Genomic DNA, 16,347 nt, shown 5'->3' on the forward strand with positions numbered 1-16,347 from the left:
GCTATTCTCTTGTTTTCTCTTATTTTTTAAAAATCAGAATCAGTGATTCTGTAAAACAGGATTTTAATAATGTTTTAAAAAATAAATACAAAATTATTACAAATATAACATTTTAAACTTTTGCATCTTAATTCAGCAAGTGTTGGTAAAACAGAGGTCTCTGTGTTTATTGTAAAAAAAAAAAAATGTTGATTTCCACCTTCACTCTGACTTTTCCAAAACACTGCTAACCTTTTCAAATCCAACATGTTTCATGGCACAGAGATTAGTCATAAAAACAAAACAGAAAACCTTCATTATTCTCCAGCCTTCCTCAAATCTGGGGAAGGTCTTGCTGTCTTGCAACCTGAATCAGTTGGAGACATTTTTCAATGTCAGAGACAGATAACTACAGTATAAAGTTTTACATTTTAATTAGCTTCCTACATTTCTCTGCTGGCTTTGAATTAATTTTTGAGTACTTTGCTGGTACTGAAAAATTTTCAGTTTTAGTTTTCTTTGCTTAGCAAAAACACGTTTACCAGAGTGTTGTTGGAGTAACCTTGGGACACATAGATATATTGAACTTTAAACTTTGCTTACATTTCCTAAAGACACTTATTTAATTTTCCTCGGGAACCGTCTTTCCGCCAGCTCACCATCTTTTTGCTCTTAGACCGACTTGGAAATGGTGACTGAGGACTTGGCTCAGAAGGTCAACAGGCCCTACCTGCGAACTCCACGCCACAAGATCATCCGAGCTGCATGTCTTGTACAGCAGAAAAGACAAGAGTTTTTGGCCTCAGTGGCAAGAGGAGTGGCTCCAAATGACTCTCCTGAAGCCCCCAGACGCAGGTAGAGTACAGAAAGGCAGATCACTAAATGCTTTAAATATTTATATGTATTTTTATGATGTTAGTTGTGCATAATTATTTTATTAATATCATTTTCTGTCTTTTTCCCAACAGTTTTGCAGGTGGAACATGGGACTGGGAATATTTAGGCTTTGCATCACCTGAGGTAAAGGATTGTTTGTTTAAAATACCTACTCTGCTCAAGAATATACTCGTTTTACTATATAACAAATTCAGCCAAATAATGTGTATTTCACTGATGCATATCATTGAAATTTACCATAGAACTGTTTTTTGTCCTTTTGAAGTGACTTCTAATTATTTCAGTACATCTTAACACTTGTGACAAAGTCATGCATGTCGAGACACAACAAAAAGTACAGCACAGTAAAAGTTGTGACAAGGAATCAGCTGCCACTTTTATCAATCAGTAATCACCATTGATAAAAGTGATGCATCTTGGTTTGATGCATTGTATTTTGAGTAAGCATTATAATATTTTTTTTTATCAATTTAGATATTTATGTGATGCTTTGGTCTAAATATATTCATTATTGCTTTGAAAATGGCTGAACATACTTTATGGAAACCGTCAAATACAAAACTTCAGCATACTAATCAACAAAATTTAAATTTTATTGGTTGCTTGACCTTAAAAACTTCTAGCAGAAGATGCAAACATTAGCCAATGTTTCATTTTGACTCGAGTTGTAATGTGAAAAAGGTCAATGGCTGATCTGCAAATTTATTATTTTGACCCTTATGAAAGGGCATGAAGTAACAAGGTTTAATAAGTGTAGAACACATTTTTTCCTAGTTTAAGTATTTTTATTTTTTATTTTTTTTGTCATTCAAAGCTTGATCACATCTTTTTAACATGTTCACATTTGTTTGAAACTGTCCTCGGTAATGATAGTTGGCATTGTGTTGTGGTTTTCCAAAACCTCAGAGTCTTCTTGATAGTAAAAAAGGCAGGTGAATGGTGTTTTGGAACCGACTGAAGTGTTAGGTCTGTGTTTGTTTGCTGGCAATTTCATCTTAAGAGGAGGCCTCTTCTAAACTGATCAGTTTCATGTCCCAAACACTTTGGTAGCTTGTTTGTCTTATCAGCTACTGGTTGTTCAGGTTATCCTCAGTTGCTTGCTCAGAGGTCACTTTCAGAGTGGCTGTGCTTTTCTTTCTGTAGTTCTTGGGGAAGCTCTGTCTGTAGCAAATACGTTTTTCCAAACAAAAAAAAAAGGACTTATGTAACCAGGCAGAAAGCTGGCTAATCTGTTAGTGATTCGGTTGCTACAATGCCAAAAGATTTACACACGTTATTTAAAAAGGGTAGAAACAATTTTTGACATGTTTTTTGTTTTTTTCATTCAAAAATGCTGTTCATTTTTACATTGTTCTATCTCTCAAGAAGGAGATTTCATTTCCTATGAGAAACTTCTTTGCGAATGAAAATATTCTTCAATTAAAAATGTCAGTGGTGGGACATTACTGACTTAACAGACTTAGCCCGGTACTCTTCATGAACTACATCCATTGTGAGTGTTGAAGACAGTTGCGGTCCATCCAACTAGCCAAATATATTATTAATATAAAAGGTAAATGTATAACATCTTTATTATTACACCCTACCAAATATTGAGTCAAATAAATCCTTTGCAATTTTGCACACTGATTTGTGGTAATGGTTGCAATTCCATATGCCAAATGAACAGACTTAACCTGCTACAAGCTAAGTTATATTGCTCATTAAGGCTCTTCAGTAATCAAGCTCTTACTTTAGATTTGAAGTGGTAAAGCAACATGCATAACTCCAATGCCTATGATTTCTTAGTATAAATTATTTTTGATTGGAAGGTGCTTAATTTGCTTAATGTATTTGTACCACTACTCTATTAATATCACAGCTAATGACAGTTAATAAATTGCTGATTTAGTTGATTACTGGAGCTCAAGACCTTCTTATGAAATTAAAACAAACATCTAAACCTTGTTCCCATTCCTGTTTAAAGCATGTGCTTTGAAGCAGCACTGACAAACCATGACAGTCCAAAGATCCCCATTGCTTTCTGCACACTGGAACAGGCCAGATGGCACAGTGTTCCCCTGTGCGCTCTTCAATGATTAAAAGTGTTACACTCATGCAAAAACCCGAGTATGGGTCTCTGGGTAATAGCGCATTAGTTACAGATATTTGTGGTCAACAGAGTCATAAAACTATCAGCTTCGATTATCGTCTTACCGTCTTTACCCATATAGTTAGGTCAGGACATTTTGGTTTTCACTCGAGCTGTAGACTATATAAACACACAGACTGATAAGTATTGTTCTGTCTGTAGTCTTTAAATAATATATTTTGTTTTCATTCTCTACAATGTAAGGTTGTCATTCCCTGTGGAAGTTTTTTATTTTATGTATAGTTTTAAATTTATATTAAAAAAAAAAGAAAAAAAAGATTGATTTTGATGATGGATCAGTTCTATTACATGACCTAAAAAGCAGTTTCAGTGAAACGGTATTTACAAAGAATGATCTCCTGTGTCTAAACTGTGTCCATCACCAATACCTCAGAGTTTTTCCCTCTCCGCTGCGCTGCCAGTGAAAAAGGTCAGCTGACAGAAGAATAAATGTCAAGAATTTTTCTCAGGTGCTTGTTAAAAACATATATTTCTCCTGCATGCTCAACTGAAACCATAAATGCACGTCTATGCAAATCTACTTAAAATATAAAATGAAATCCCAGGATTTTTTATGTTGAATTTTCATGTGTGCTGATCACGTAATTTTTTTGTTTTTTTTTGTTTTTTTTGTTTTCAGACTTAATAGAGAAATCTACTCCTTTACTACAATTCTGGTCAGAAGTTTATATACAGCCAATATGGACATGGTTTTTATATTAATTATGTTCCCCATGTATTTATGAAAAGTGTTTTTTCATGGTGGACTGATGACATACAACTTAGGGAAGTTTTGAAAATAAGGAGTTTTAAATTATTGTGCATTTCTCCAATCCACTGAAAACTAAAATCATATGCTAGCTCAAATATAAACATTTACCTTGATTTGTATTCAAATGTCCCCTTAAATTGTTTTTTTTTCCTCAGTTATGAAACATAGTAATATTTCATCATAGGTTATGTGTTGTTAATAGGATTGAGGACAGGGCTCTGTGGAGGTTAAACAGGAACCTATTTTTTTGTTAAACTTTAATTTAACCAGATAAAAACCCATTGAGATCAAGACCCTTGTCACAATCATGACCTAGACAAGACAAGTAGGCAACAATAACAAAAATAAAAGTGGAATATATAACGTGAAAACAATTTGACAATAAATTACAACAAGCTGAGACAGTTTGATTATAATTTTTCTAAAATAGATTCAGGTTCAATGTGAGCTGATATTCTGTGCAATATACAGATTTTTTTTTTTTTTTTTTCAAAACTTCTACTAAATTTAGTAGTCGCCTATTTAAGATTGTTCTTTGGTCTTCCATCACATTGTATATTTCCTGAAATAGAAAGTACATATAACAAGGCGACCTATTGTTTCAGCCGCCAGACTATAAATTGGTCTCAGTCGTTAAATACTGATTTATTAATTAGTTCTTTTAAGTAGGTGGCTGAAGTTAAGCAATGATGGCAAAACACTATTATCTTGCACGTGTTTATGTATCAAAACATGAATGCTAATATTAGAACTGTAATAATGTTTTAGTTCAGTATAAATAATGTGTGTAAACTTTGTGTTCCTGGATAATGATAAACAGAAAATCTGCCAATAATTTCTCCGCAGTTGTCCGTAGATAAAACAATAATAAGACCCACGACCAGAGATTATTTTGCTGAAAGCTGGTATCAAACAGCTCCCGAAGAAATAAGGGGAGGAAAAAAAATCCTTTGTTGCTATATTAACATCGTCTTTCATGTTTTATCTCAGCCTCTCCGCGGTAATACTGACAGCAGAGTGTTTCCACGAGGAGGCTCAGGCATTTTACTCCTTCTTGCCATGCATCTCTACGCAGCACAGGGTCTGTAATCTTCTTTCCGTGAGAGCCGGGTTGAAAAGTGTGGATCACTTAGGTTGATGTTAGGGTAGAAAAATGCCCTCCAAATTGGCATGAAACAATGTCACCTCTGACTCGCCTGCCACGGCGCTTCAGTTTCCCACAACGCATCCGTCACCGTAAATGCAACAGAACGAGATTTTACAAGACCATTATCCATCACTCTTTAAGATCGTTGTTGTGATCATTTTCATTTTTAGCAAAGTACGCTGTAATCTGAAGGCCATTTGAAGCACAAGTACACAAAGCAGGGGAACAGATTTAATGAGGCAGAGGAGCGTTGCGCCTCTTCAAAAGAACAAATTACCAGTGCACATGCAGATCAGATGGTCATCTCACCTCCTCTCCTTGTTCTCTCATGCCTCTAAATAACAAACCGGGTTGGAGGCTACTTTGTTGTCAGATTAGTATGGGCTTGTGTTTCTAATGGCACAAAGTAAATATTCTCACCAGATGCTTTTTAAAATTTCCGTCCCCTGATTAAGAGCTGCCGTTTCTCTGCTGCAGCAGCTAATTGGAACACCGTGGTAACTAATCAAAGCTGGCTGACACCGCCTCACAGGCACAGCTACAGATGGGCCCGCTCCATGCTTCTTACAATGCCGGCACATCGCTTCATAGTAGGGCTATTTTTAGCTCAAGCGGAAACATAAAAGCCAGAATTTGGCTGACAGTCTTTTTGATTATATATGAATGTGACTCGGTGACGTTTGCTAATGAATGAGAAGATTGACTGAGAGAAATACTCTTGGTCGTTTTTTGAAGTTTTAAATATCGGGATCTAAAAAATGCAGGACGTGTAACTTATTCATGAGAACACTAACTAGTTGTGGGAGCGTTATGGCAGATGTATTGGAATTTTTATTTATTTAGCGTTCGGCCATGTAGCAGCTCCAAATCTTAGAGCTTCAACTCCAAACTGACATCAACTTGAGTTTACTGTGAAGGCAAATCAACATTATTTTTTCATTACTTTGTTGAACACACACATACACTTAATGATCAGAAGTGTTGGTGGCTATTGAATCACCCAGGAGTAATATTTATGGGAAATCCTTTGATGATCTGGGTTATACATTTTATTTTATTTTTTAAAGTTTTCATCTATTAAATTAGGTGCATCACTGTTATAAAAGACCTGCAATTCATATATACCATTATTGGCTCGCAGTCCTTTTATCCTCATCATATTAACATTGTTCAATTATTACTCCTCAGTTAAATGTTTATAGATTATCTCACAATTAAAAACTGTGCATTCGCATTAAGAGATTTGTTTAATTGATTCTGCAACATTTATGCTCCAGTGAGTGGTACATTTCATTAGTATCACATTGCACTGGATTGTCTTTCTATAATGATGATGTGCAGCACAGTCTCTATCTCTCTCTCTGTAATAAAGAGAAATACTGTATTAGAAGATGGTTTTTTGGCTAATTGAACGTTGGGTGCTACATTACTTTCTGCCCATTAGAAGTGAATCTGTAGCAAATGTCAAAGAAATGGTACATGAATTGTAAGGTTGGATGTTCAGTTTATGACCGTTTCATATATCAAACCATAAACCTCTGGTTTGGCTGCTGCTGCTTCTTGTTTCTGAGAAAGAGAGAAGTGCCTACGGTGCATGTATGCTATATGCAAACCATCGACCATCTGGAGATGCGTTCAATATGTTTTCCCATTTGTAAAATAACACTAGTTAGAAATCAGTCGAAAAATCATTGAGGTATTACCCTGAGATGAGTTAGTTTTGAACAAGTAGAACTTCCCAAACGTTTTCCTTCCACTTCTTTTGTTCTGAGTCCAGTAACTCCAGGCTTGGTCTGGAGAACAAAAGGACTCAAGTATTTTCCTCACTTTGAGAACTAGACTGGCACGTGTAAAGCCAATCAAACTCAACATACGAGTCAAAGTGGCCAGTTTTACAGATCGTTTTTGGTTATTAATGACAAACGCTACTGGGGTTAGTTGTTCTAATGTTAATGGCATTTCCTGGTTTTGCTTAAAGGAATATGCAGAGTTCCAGTACAGAAGGAGACATCGGCAGCGAAGACGAGGGGACATGTCCAGTGTCCGAAGTAACACACCTGACCCTGATGATCTCAGCAACTCCACTTTAGGTACTGCTGTGTTACGACTCCGCCGCTCCCCGAGGTCTAGGGGATCAGGGGGTGTAACATAAAGATGTATCCAGAGACAACAAGTGGAATGTAAAATGATTTATTACAACAAAAAAAAGATGGTTTCACAAAACCAAAACACAATACAATTTAACCCAATTAAAACAAAAGGACTAACAAATTCAAGAATGTTAAGTGCAAATTAAATTACAAAATGCCCAAACAAGTCAATTCAAAGTAAACTCAAAATAACCCAAAGAGGGGGGGGTAGAAAAAGGAATACAAAGGGGAGCACCAAGCCTCCCAAACATGAGCTTCTGGCTGGAGAAAGCAAACTACGACAAAGTCAAACTGCTTTAGCAGAACAAACAGGAACAAAATGTTTCAGAACTGCTCAAAGCAGTTCCAAATACCAAAGGTGGGGGACAGCTTAACAAAACCTCTTCCTACTAGCTGCCCCCCTAGAGGAATGTTTTCAGGAGCCTTTTATATGGTGCAGGTGAGCCTCATCAACATCTGATTGGCTTGACAAGCCTCTGCTGGTCCAATGGAGTAGCTGCTCTCCTGCAGCCCTCAGGCAGCCAATCAGAAAGGTGTGCTCTCCCAGCTGAACCTGCATAACACAAAAGAACCTGCACAGCCTCAAGAGGCCAGGGGTCACAACATGCTGTTATTTTCTTGTCCCCTTTTTGTTATGTTTGTTAAAAATCAACAGAGAATCGTCCTCAGCTACTAGCAAGATTTCTTCTGTGGATTCTTCTTGATTCGTCACATGCTGCTCGCTTTAGTTAAAGAGTGTTGCTTTTTTTGCTGCCTGTTCCCACATTAGGAAAATTGTTTAAACTAATTGGACACCTACTATTGGTAATTGTATATGTATATTAAAAAACAGGACAAAGATACATAGATGTGGAGATTTTAAGTGCATTCTGTTATGATTATTGTAAAGTTGTAGAAAAAATGAAAAACCATGATCCTTATTTCTGTACTTTTTTCCATATTTAATGTGACATTTATTCAGATTATCTAATTTATGAAAGAGAAACTATAACAAGACTAACTTAGCTAATCTGATATTAGAAGTGGGCACACCCTAAAGATAATATTTAGGGTGTGTCCTAAATATCAATAGTGTCATACATGTTGATTTTGTAATATTTTATCCCTACTTGTAAAAGTTCTTTAGAGGCACTACTCCAGAGACTCCATAGATTTCTTTAGTTACACTTACTTCTAAACCATATTTTATTTAGGTGAAGACATTTAACTATTTATTTCGGATGTCAACTTGGGCATGATGACACCTGAGAAGGTGGCCTAGCTTTACTTTCATCCTCTTGGACCAACTAATTTGAATTTGTACAAAGTTTTGGACCCCAAGATAGTTTCTACTCCAAGTTGGATTTTAACTGCTTATAAGCATTTAGCACTTCTCTTTAAATATCCTGAACTTCAAAGCTAATTTCCAAAGTAATCCAGCATTTTTTTTCTTTATTTGAATAAACAAAATCAGGAAAATTACAACTGAACAACCCAGTATTTTAAATCAGTCTGTCTTGTTCATCACATTTATTTTGGCCGTGTGAGGTGATTTGCCATTTCAGAAGGCTGCAAAGACTCACTGCTGTGCCAAGGACCATTTATTCATTTCAGTTAAATGCTCATAATTAGTACATTTTCTGCTTAAACTCTGAAGGTCAGAAGTTTGCCAGGTGGTTGTAGCCATGTGCTCTAAACTGGGAATAAATGGAGCACATGTGATAATTGCTGATGAATTAAATTGCTTTTTAGGAGCAACTGTGGAGTCGGCTTAATGACTGTAATTTTGACACATGTGTGTGTGTATTTTTATATTATTTTTTGGCCTATTTATTTCCAACAAAAGAAGCCCAGGATGTTGGTGGTGGCCGCAGACAAGGTCATTTGATGGTGAGTGCACATTTAACAGGGTTCATATGAGCTCAAGGCTTTCAGCTGGGAAACCATTTCAGGTTAAATAATCAATATTTACAACAGGTGGCATGCTCTCTTTACTTTGGCATTAGCCTAATTAAAATAAAACAGTTTCTTTAAAAAAACAAAATGACTTAGGCTTGAGATATCTTCTTTTTTATCAGATTTCTGTAGTGACAAGAGAAACGCACCTTGAAGCATTGCTGGTACCTTTTGTGTTTTCTTTTATGGAAATTGAGTGCAAATATTTCAGAAAAACACAGTTAAAATCCTGCTTTTGTTGTTTCTTTATTTAAAAACATCAACTTGTTCCTGTCCATTTTTAGCCAGTGGTATTAAGAGCCATTGTGGAAACAGCCACTTGTGGCTCTGAAGCTGCAGGTTGCAGACCCCTAAAACAGACGGTAGTTTTCAGCTTGCATTGTTGATATCCTGCATCCTGTTTGCTCTCGCAGGGTCTGGACTCCCTGGATGAGGATGACCCAAACATTTTGCTGGCCATCCAGCTCTCTCTCCAAGACTCGAGGATGACGGAGATCGGCTCCGATCATGACGCCCTCGCCAACGAAGCCTCGCTTGGTGCAATCGGTACTTCCTTGCCTTCCAGACTTGAGCAGGCCCCTCCGGGCGTTGACGTCCTCCCCAGAGCTTCTCTCAGCAGCTCAGAACTGCTGGAGCGAGCCGATAACTTGGCCAGGCTGGGCAACATCAGCAGCCAGTACTCTCCCGGCCCCAGCTTCCCCTACGTGGAGCACTGTGACATCCGTCTCCGGGCGCATAAAGCAGCCGCTCTGTTGGGCAGCAACTCCTCCACTGGCCTTTTCTCTTCCTCCACGGACTCGACCACGTGCGGCAGCAATGACCCGTCGTCGTCGTCATCTGCCTTGACGACAAATGCTAATCTGCTTGGAAACATCATGGCTTGGTTTCACGACATGAATCCGCAGGGCATCACCCTGGTCCCACCGACCGACCCCAACGTGGCTCCGCTTCCCGAACGCGGAGAAGGATGCCCGCAAGGCAACGAGAAAGGCGGCTTCATCGGCTTCCTGGACGACAGGAAACCTCAGGAGGCGATGGCAGACGCGGGGTTTTGCACGCAGAGGTCAAGCAACACGGAGGAGAAGGAGAGCGCCGTCGCCGAGAGGCCCACTCAGTTGGATCTGGTGGGGTTGGACACCATGCAGCTACCTTACACTGCGGCGCCTGATGGAAGTGGAGAGCATGGCGAGCGCTCAAAGGGCTGCCATGTTGACAGTCCACGCTCTGACTATGCCTCTGACCAGCTGCCCAGCACCAGCTCCTCTGAGTGGGAGGACCACATGCACTTGGTTTGAGCCGCCTGGCTGGGATGATGAGGAGGTTCACTGAAGTCCAAAAACCACTACAGATTGGAAAGCAGCTTTGCTGGAGCTGCTGGTGTAGAATGTACTGCGAATGAAGAATTTGTCGGCTATTCATTGCTAGGGAGCGTGTAAAGAAGCATTTACAGTTTAAATCCAGTGCAGGAACTGTAGGCCAGCAGTGAAACCAGACCACTGATTATTTTATATTTTATTTTATTTTTTTAGTATCGTGAGCACACACTGCAATGAACGCACCAAGATGATCTGAAACAAATTAGAAATTCTGTCTTGATGAAAATTAAATGTTGCTGTTGTATCCATACATCAACATTTTCTATAGGATGCAGATAGAGAGATGGTTCTCATAGCGGTCCAAATAATCTTCTTTCTTCGTAGGTGCCAAACACTGACTTGTAAAAGCACAGTTTGCAGTCACCAAGTGGATTTTTTTTTAAAGCAAATTGTGCCTGATTATCACAATCTCAGAAACCCTAAATGTGAACATCCTGAGCCATATTTCTGTTTGAGCTTGTGGTTCAGTGTTCTTTTCAAATCCCGCTCACTAAAAGCTTTCGCGTGCTGTGTGAAACTGAAGTAGTAGTGGATATTATGAGAAACTTCCAAGGAGAGAGAGAGAGAAAAAAAAAGGTTATTTGCTCAACTGAAAAAGCAGGTGGCCTGCTCAAAAATATTTCAGAATGGTCTTGACAATGGTTATTCATCTCAGAGGTTCAGCCTGAATAGGAAGCGTCCTCAGAGCTTAAAAATGAGAAACGCTGACAGATCCAGAGGAGGGAGAGAGGGGGCGAAGGGGAGCGCTCCGTTTGATTCGGCTCCCACGTTCTGAAGAAGAATGCTTTGAATTCGGTTGCAGCTCGTGTGAAAATAATGTTTGAGCTGAATGTTTAATGTGAAAGACGAGAGGTCTGGTTCGTATGCACCAGGGGAGGTCAGCCAATAAGAAAACAAGGCAATCACTTCCAGTCTTATTTTCATTAATTATTACTGCTCAAGTCGTGCTTAGGTGGATTAATCTCTGCAGGGTAGTGCATAAAGAAATTCCCAACTGTGTGAATGGGGAATCCATATCTTTGAAGCACTTCTCTGTGAAGCTGAAATTACAGTGCCTTTATGTCAGTCTTCATGATTTGGTTCTTTTTTTTTTCCCACCTTCTTCTGAGTGCTACTCACACAGACACAAAAACACCTGTTACCTTAAAGAAGTGTCTCTCTCCTGACATTTGGTGGGAAAACACAAACTCCAATCTTTTTTTTTTTAAATCCAGATCTTTGTAGCATGATGCTTTTTGTGCGTTCACACGATACACTGATGGACAAAACGGATTGTTAAATGGTTTGATAAAATGTGTAACTGTTAAAATATTGTGAGTATCCTGTGCCCTACGTTTATTTGATAAAAAAAAAGGCAAATCATTTGTATCATTGAAGTACGTTCACAGACTGTATGTGTATCATGTATCTGAGGAAAGTTGCAATATAACGTAGGTATTTCTGCTTTTATTAATGACTTGTGAATAACTCGACATGAAAAACAATCATGTTTGACGTTAAAGAACTCATTTTGTTTATGTACAGACTCATGTCTGATTCAAGTAAATTAGCTTTTATAAAAGTTGACACATAGAGGAACACTAATTCTAGCAGCAGATTTGTTTTTTTTTTTCTTTTGCTTTCTTAAGAGGCTCAAGTATTTAAACTGTCAGTGCCATACGGATGATGGAGCTATGATGGATTCAAGGGTCCTAACCACAGGAGACGTGTTTGTTGGTCAGATAGTATGCTGGGTTTGTAATGGTTGCAATTCAAGAAGGTTCTACTTTACTTCTGCTTCACCTCTGATCTCTAGGTGACTTATTTTAAGAAATGACTTTTTGTAACTCATTAGGATTTTCTATTGTAAAGCAACTAATTCTTAAAATGCTGTTTGCACTTTCATAGTCTATACTTGATACATTTCCTCTTTATATGAAAACTGTTTGATGTGTGATGCCAATAAACTGTGTTAAGTTTTACTGTGTTGGTAGCTGTCACTTTAAAAAAAAAAAAAAAAAAAATATTTGAATAGTCAAAGGAGTCCTGTTCGGATCAGTTGAGTTGCTTGAGGGCAAAAATATTTTAAAGCCAAAAAAAAAATTAATAGGGGAAGAAAAAAAACATCCTCAGCATTGTTAGTCAAATCAGACAAGTTACTTTAAATCATGTTTTTTTTTTCTACATAAAAACAGCCTTTTGAGTCCCACTCCACTACAACGACATATGGTTGATGATCTGTCATCAAACCGTACAAGGTGACAGCCTATTGTTGCAAACTAAAAACAGATTGTTATCTTGACGGTGGGGAAAAAAAACACCCTTTCAAAAGGAGTGGTGTCAAATTGGCACCACTTGCTGGCAACAGAGAAGAAAAAAAAATAAGTGAGCACTCTTACTACCCCTAAAGTTTCTGTGCAGCAAAAGGCAGTGAGATTATTAAAGGTGAAAACAAACCACTCGTCGTGCCCAGAATATGAAAATACTATAAAGTTGGTTTCAAGGGAAGGAACAACCCAAGGATGAGGCTAGAAAATGCAACACAGCCTCTGCCACAGAGAGGACAGACTGCTCTCATGGAGCCGAGATCAACAAAGTGGCAACGGATGTTGTTTGTATAAACATTTTCAATTGTGCAAAACCCACTATAAAAGTGAGGTATACTTTTTACAGTACAAAATGTTACAAATTCACCATATTAAATAGATCAGATGCTTACCTGAAATGTTCCTCTTGTGTGATTGCACACCGTTTGGCTGGTGAAGTGACTTTTTATTTTTTATTTTTTTATCAGTGTCTGAGCCAACTGAGTGAGTAAAGTGTTTGATTGTATATCAGGGTTTGTTTGTTTTTTCCACTTCTCCCATGTGTGCATATTGTCATCACTGCTCTGAAACTGAAAATGCCTTTTGCTTGCTTTTTTCTTTTCTTTTTAGTATTTTGATCTTTGAACACGGATATAAAAAAAAAAACCCTGCAAGCTACAAGCCTGATCACAACTAAAAAAAAATAAAAGAAAGCACATTGAATGAAATGTATTTTTATTTTTAAGTGTTTACATCCATTTATAAACTAACTAGGATATCAACAAGTATTCCAAGCGTCAATAATGATGTAAAGCAGATGTATGAATTTAAATGCGACATGTCTACCTTTCGTCATGTAATATGAGATATATAAAATGATTTTATGTGTAAGAAGAAAATAAATTCAGCGGCAGAAGTTAAGGATTTGCAGCAGGAAGAAGAACAAGGTAACGATGTCCAGATAGAGGTTGAGAGCAGCAAACACGTACTCCTCGGGAGAGATTTCATACTTCCTGTGTTTCCCGCCGAGAATTAGCTGAGTGTCAAACACCAAGTACTGCAGAGAGACAGGCAGACAAAGACTCTGTAACATCCCTGACATCTGAAGACGGTGTACTTATATGATGAAAGAGAAAAGAGCATTTATTAGCTAGGCTCTGAAAACAAACACAGACTCTTTTTTTTTTCTAGGGATCAGACTGTGCATATAAACAACAGACATAAATTATTGTGCAGCTTGAGTGTTGCAGTTGAAAATAAGTTGTGACTTGCTGCTGACAGCGTGTTCGGCTCTGCATGCAGGTTGCAGTCTGTTCCGCTAGCTGACGGGATGGGTCACAACATTTGCTGTTAATGCCAAAAGCACTTAGGAAATGTGGCTGCACAAATGAAGCCCACTGCTGTTCTGAAGTGCATAATTGAAATGAAAGAGCACAGGGGGCATCTGAGTTACAGTAAGGACAGGGACTAACACTGGTGGCAGCCCACGTGGCCTGTGGGATCAAAGCTCAGCCACAGGCATTCGCTTGACTTTAGAGCTTCTTTAATGTCAGTTTCTGTCTTTTTCAAAACTTGTTGTCATTTGACTTTTGATGCAGATTGCATCAAAAGTCAGACAACCTCTTACTGTCATGGGGGTTTGAATGTACTTACCAAAGAAAACAGCACAGTTCCCAGGTAGGCGTAAAAGATGTAGAGAAACTGCAGAAAGAAACAAGAGGTAAAATAAGCAAGGATGTAACAGCACATCGTTCTAATTATTTATTCCACAAATGCGTGAAAACACATTTAAAAATCAGATTACAAGCAGAAAAAAGGAATGCCTTTTCTATAAAAATGCGGTGTGAATGCTGTCAGCTGAATGTTTTTGGTGAAAATTTGAAGGGGCGTTGGAAGGAGGGTTGGAATTTAACCCTAACTCCTACTAAACCCTCCATCCAACTATTTTCCAACCCTCATTCTAACCCAAATTCCAGTTCTGCTTACAACCCCAATCCAGATTGTTCTTCAACCCAAATTCCAAGCCATGGTTAATAAGGTTCTACAAAAATCAGTCCAGAAAATTTTGCAGCCTCACATATGTTTTCTTTCAGTGCTTTGTGCTCTTGTCATTGACAGGAATTTAAATAGCATTAATCTATTTCTGTGTTAGTTTTGTCTTTTTTTTCTGTTCTGTTTGTCTTGTTTTTGCAGCATTGTGTGTTTTTGACTTGTGGAAGGAAAAGTTAAAAATGACCAAAATATCTAAAAAAAAAAGTATCTCCTATCCATTTACCACTAAAACTTACCTGTCTGTCCCTGCTGAAGGAAAAGCATCCCCACAGCATGATGCTGCCACCATCATTATGTGGCTGGGGTGCTCAGGTTCAAGTGCACACATAACGTTGTTTTTGTTTTGTTTTGTTTTGTTTGAGTTTTTTTGTTTGTTTTTTTGGCTTCTGTGACTTCTGAAGTGACTTCAACTTCTACTTTTTATGTTTTCATCATGCATCACACTTTCACTTTGCTAAAATGTGTTGAACAGATAAACTTGACTTGCCTTACTTTGGTCTATCACATAAACACTAACACTTTTGCAAGGCACTGCATGGAAAGTGAAGTTAGAGCTACTGTAAAATCATTTTCGCTTCCATTTTATCAAATTAAAACACTCAACACTGTTGACATTTGCTAATTCTCTAAACATTATGACCGGCAAATGCCAAGAACAGGGTTTTATAGTGATATGCATCATTCAGAAGAGATGTGTCGCCCCTTGGAGGTTTAGGAAGGCGTGTGTCCATCTTTATAGTCCACTCAGCTTATAGGTCACTGGCAATACAGATAATAAAACCTGGCAGACTCTGAAACATTTCTACTGCCCTGTCTGGTCTTACCACATACATGCAGAAGCGCAACATTGTTACCTGTGAGCGGATGATGGCACACATCAGTAAGAAGGAAAATAAGGACCAGGCAAACATCCACAAGCATCCGGATCCAGCGGTAAAGTCCCACTGATGACAGAAAAACAGGAGAGGGAAAGAAAGAAAAAAATATGATGATACAGCGCTGAAAACAAAAAAATAATAAAAAAATGAATAAATAAAAGCTGCACGGGAATTCTTTGATTTATCCTGAAGGCCGTCTGTGGCATTGCGGCGAAGCTGAGGGGCTCTGCAGAGAGTGAAATGACAAAGACATACTGGAGTTCCACATAAAAAGAACATCCTAATAGCTCTGGATATAATTGTCCAGAGCAATTAATCAACAAGCTGCAGCCGAGGCACCGAGGAGGAGAGTGGATACGACCTGCTGGCCCGCCTGGCCTTTTCAAACGGACAGTAAAAAGATGGCCCCTGCAGGAAGAACACTGATCACCTGAGGAGCGACGAGCTGAACATGCGAGGTGGCCTGCTTGACATTTACTTCGCAGTGACAGAGATCAAAAGGCTCTGTGCGTAGTGTGAACTGCAGCAAAAGAGATGTTGGGAGCTGCGAGATGAACGACCAGTTGTAAAACTTAACTGGTTGTGACTGTGGCCACTCACTCTGCCAATACGGTCTGAGCGGGCTGGTCACTTTTTACAACACAGAGTTTGTGTTCATTTAGATCTACGTTGTTTTATTCTTAATAAGAACCAGGAACATTAGTAACATACTATAACCAGAACCCTCCTTCAGTTAAAAAAATAA

The 16,347-nt window shown here is 38.3% G+C and overlaps 2 protein-coding genes across 15 annotated transcripts in view; one reads left to right on the top strand and one right to left on the bottom strand.

Moving 5' to 3' along the window:
* LOC103134616 (ankyrin repeat and IBR domain-containing protein 1) overlaps positions 1–12,389 on the top strand; it is a 48,212-nt gene extending 35,823 nt beyond the window's left edge. For all 14 annotated transcript variants that reach the window (XM_016670360.1, XM_016670387.1, XM_007547133.2 and 11 more), the window contains 5 exons: positions 656–834; positions 948–999; positions 6,905–7,016; positions 8,902–8,945; positions 9,425–12,389. In XM_016670360.1, the coding sequence (XP_016525846.1) occupies positions 656–834; positions 948–999; positions 6,905–7,016; positions 8,902–8,945; positions 9,425–10,306 (1,269 nt within the window). In that variant the 3' untranslated portion in view covers positions 10,307–12,389. The remainder of the gene's footprint in view (positions 1–655; positions 835–947; positions 1,000–6,904; positions 7,017–8,901; positions 8,946–9,424) is intronic.
* A 1,001-nt stretch (positions 12,390–13,390) lies between these two features.
* The window catches only part of LOC103134836 (protein lifeguard 1), a 28,003-nt gene continuing 25,046 nt past the window's right edge, over positions 13,391–16,347 (bottom strand). The window contains exons 10-12 of the mRNA XM_007547336.2: positions 15,579–15,668; positions 14,326–14,373; positions 13,391–13,729 (exon numbers count right to left, since the gene is read on the bottom strand). Of these exons, the coding sequence (XP_007547398.1) occupies positions 13,577–13,729; positions 14,326–14,373; positions 15,579–15,668 (291 nt within the window). The 3' untranslated portion in view covers positions 13,391–13,576. The remainder of the gene's footprint in view (positions 13,730–14,325; positions 14,374–15,578; positions 15,669–16,347) is intronic.

This window comes from Poecilia formosa, unplaced genomic scaffold (genome assembly GCF_000485575.1).
Source record: "Poecilia formosa unplaced genomic scaffold, Poecilia_formosa-5.1.2 Scaffold0, whole genome shotgun sequence".
Lineage (NCBI taxonomy): Eukaryota > Metazoa > Chordata > Actinopteri > Cyprinodontiformes > Poeciliidae > Poecilia > Poecilia formosa.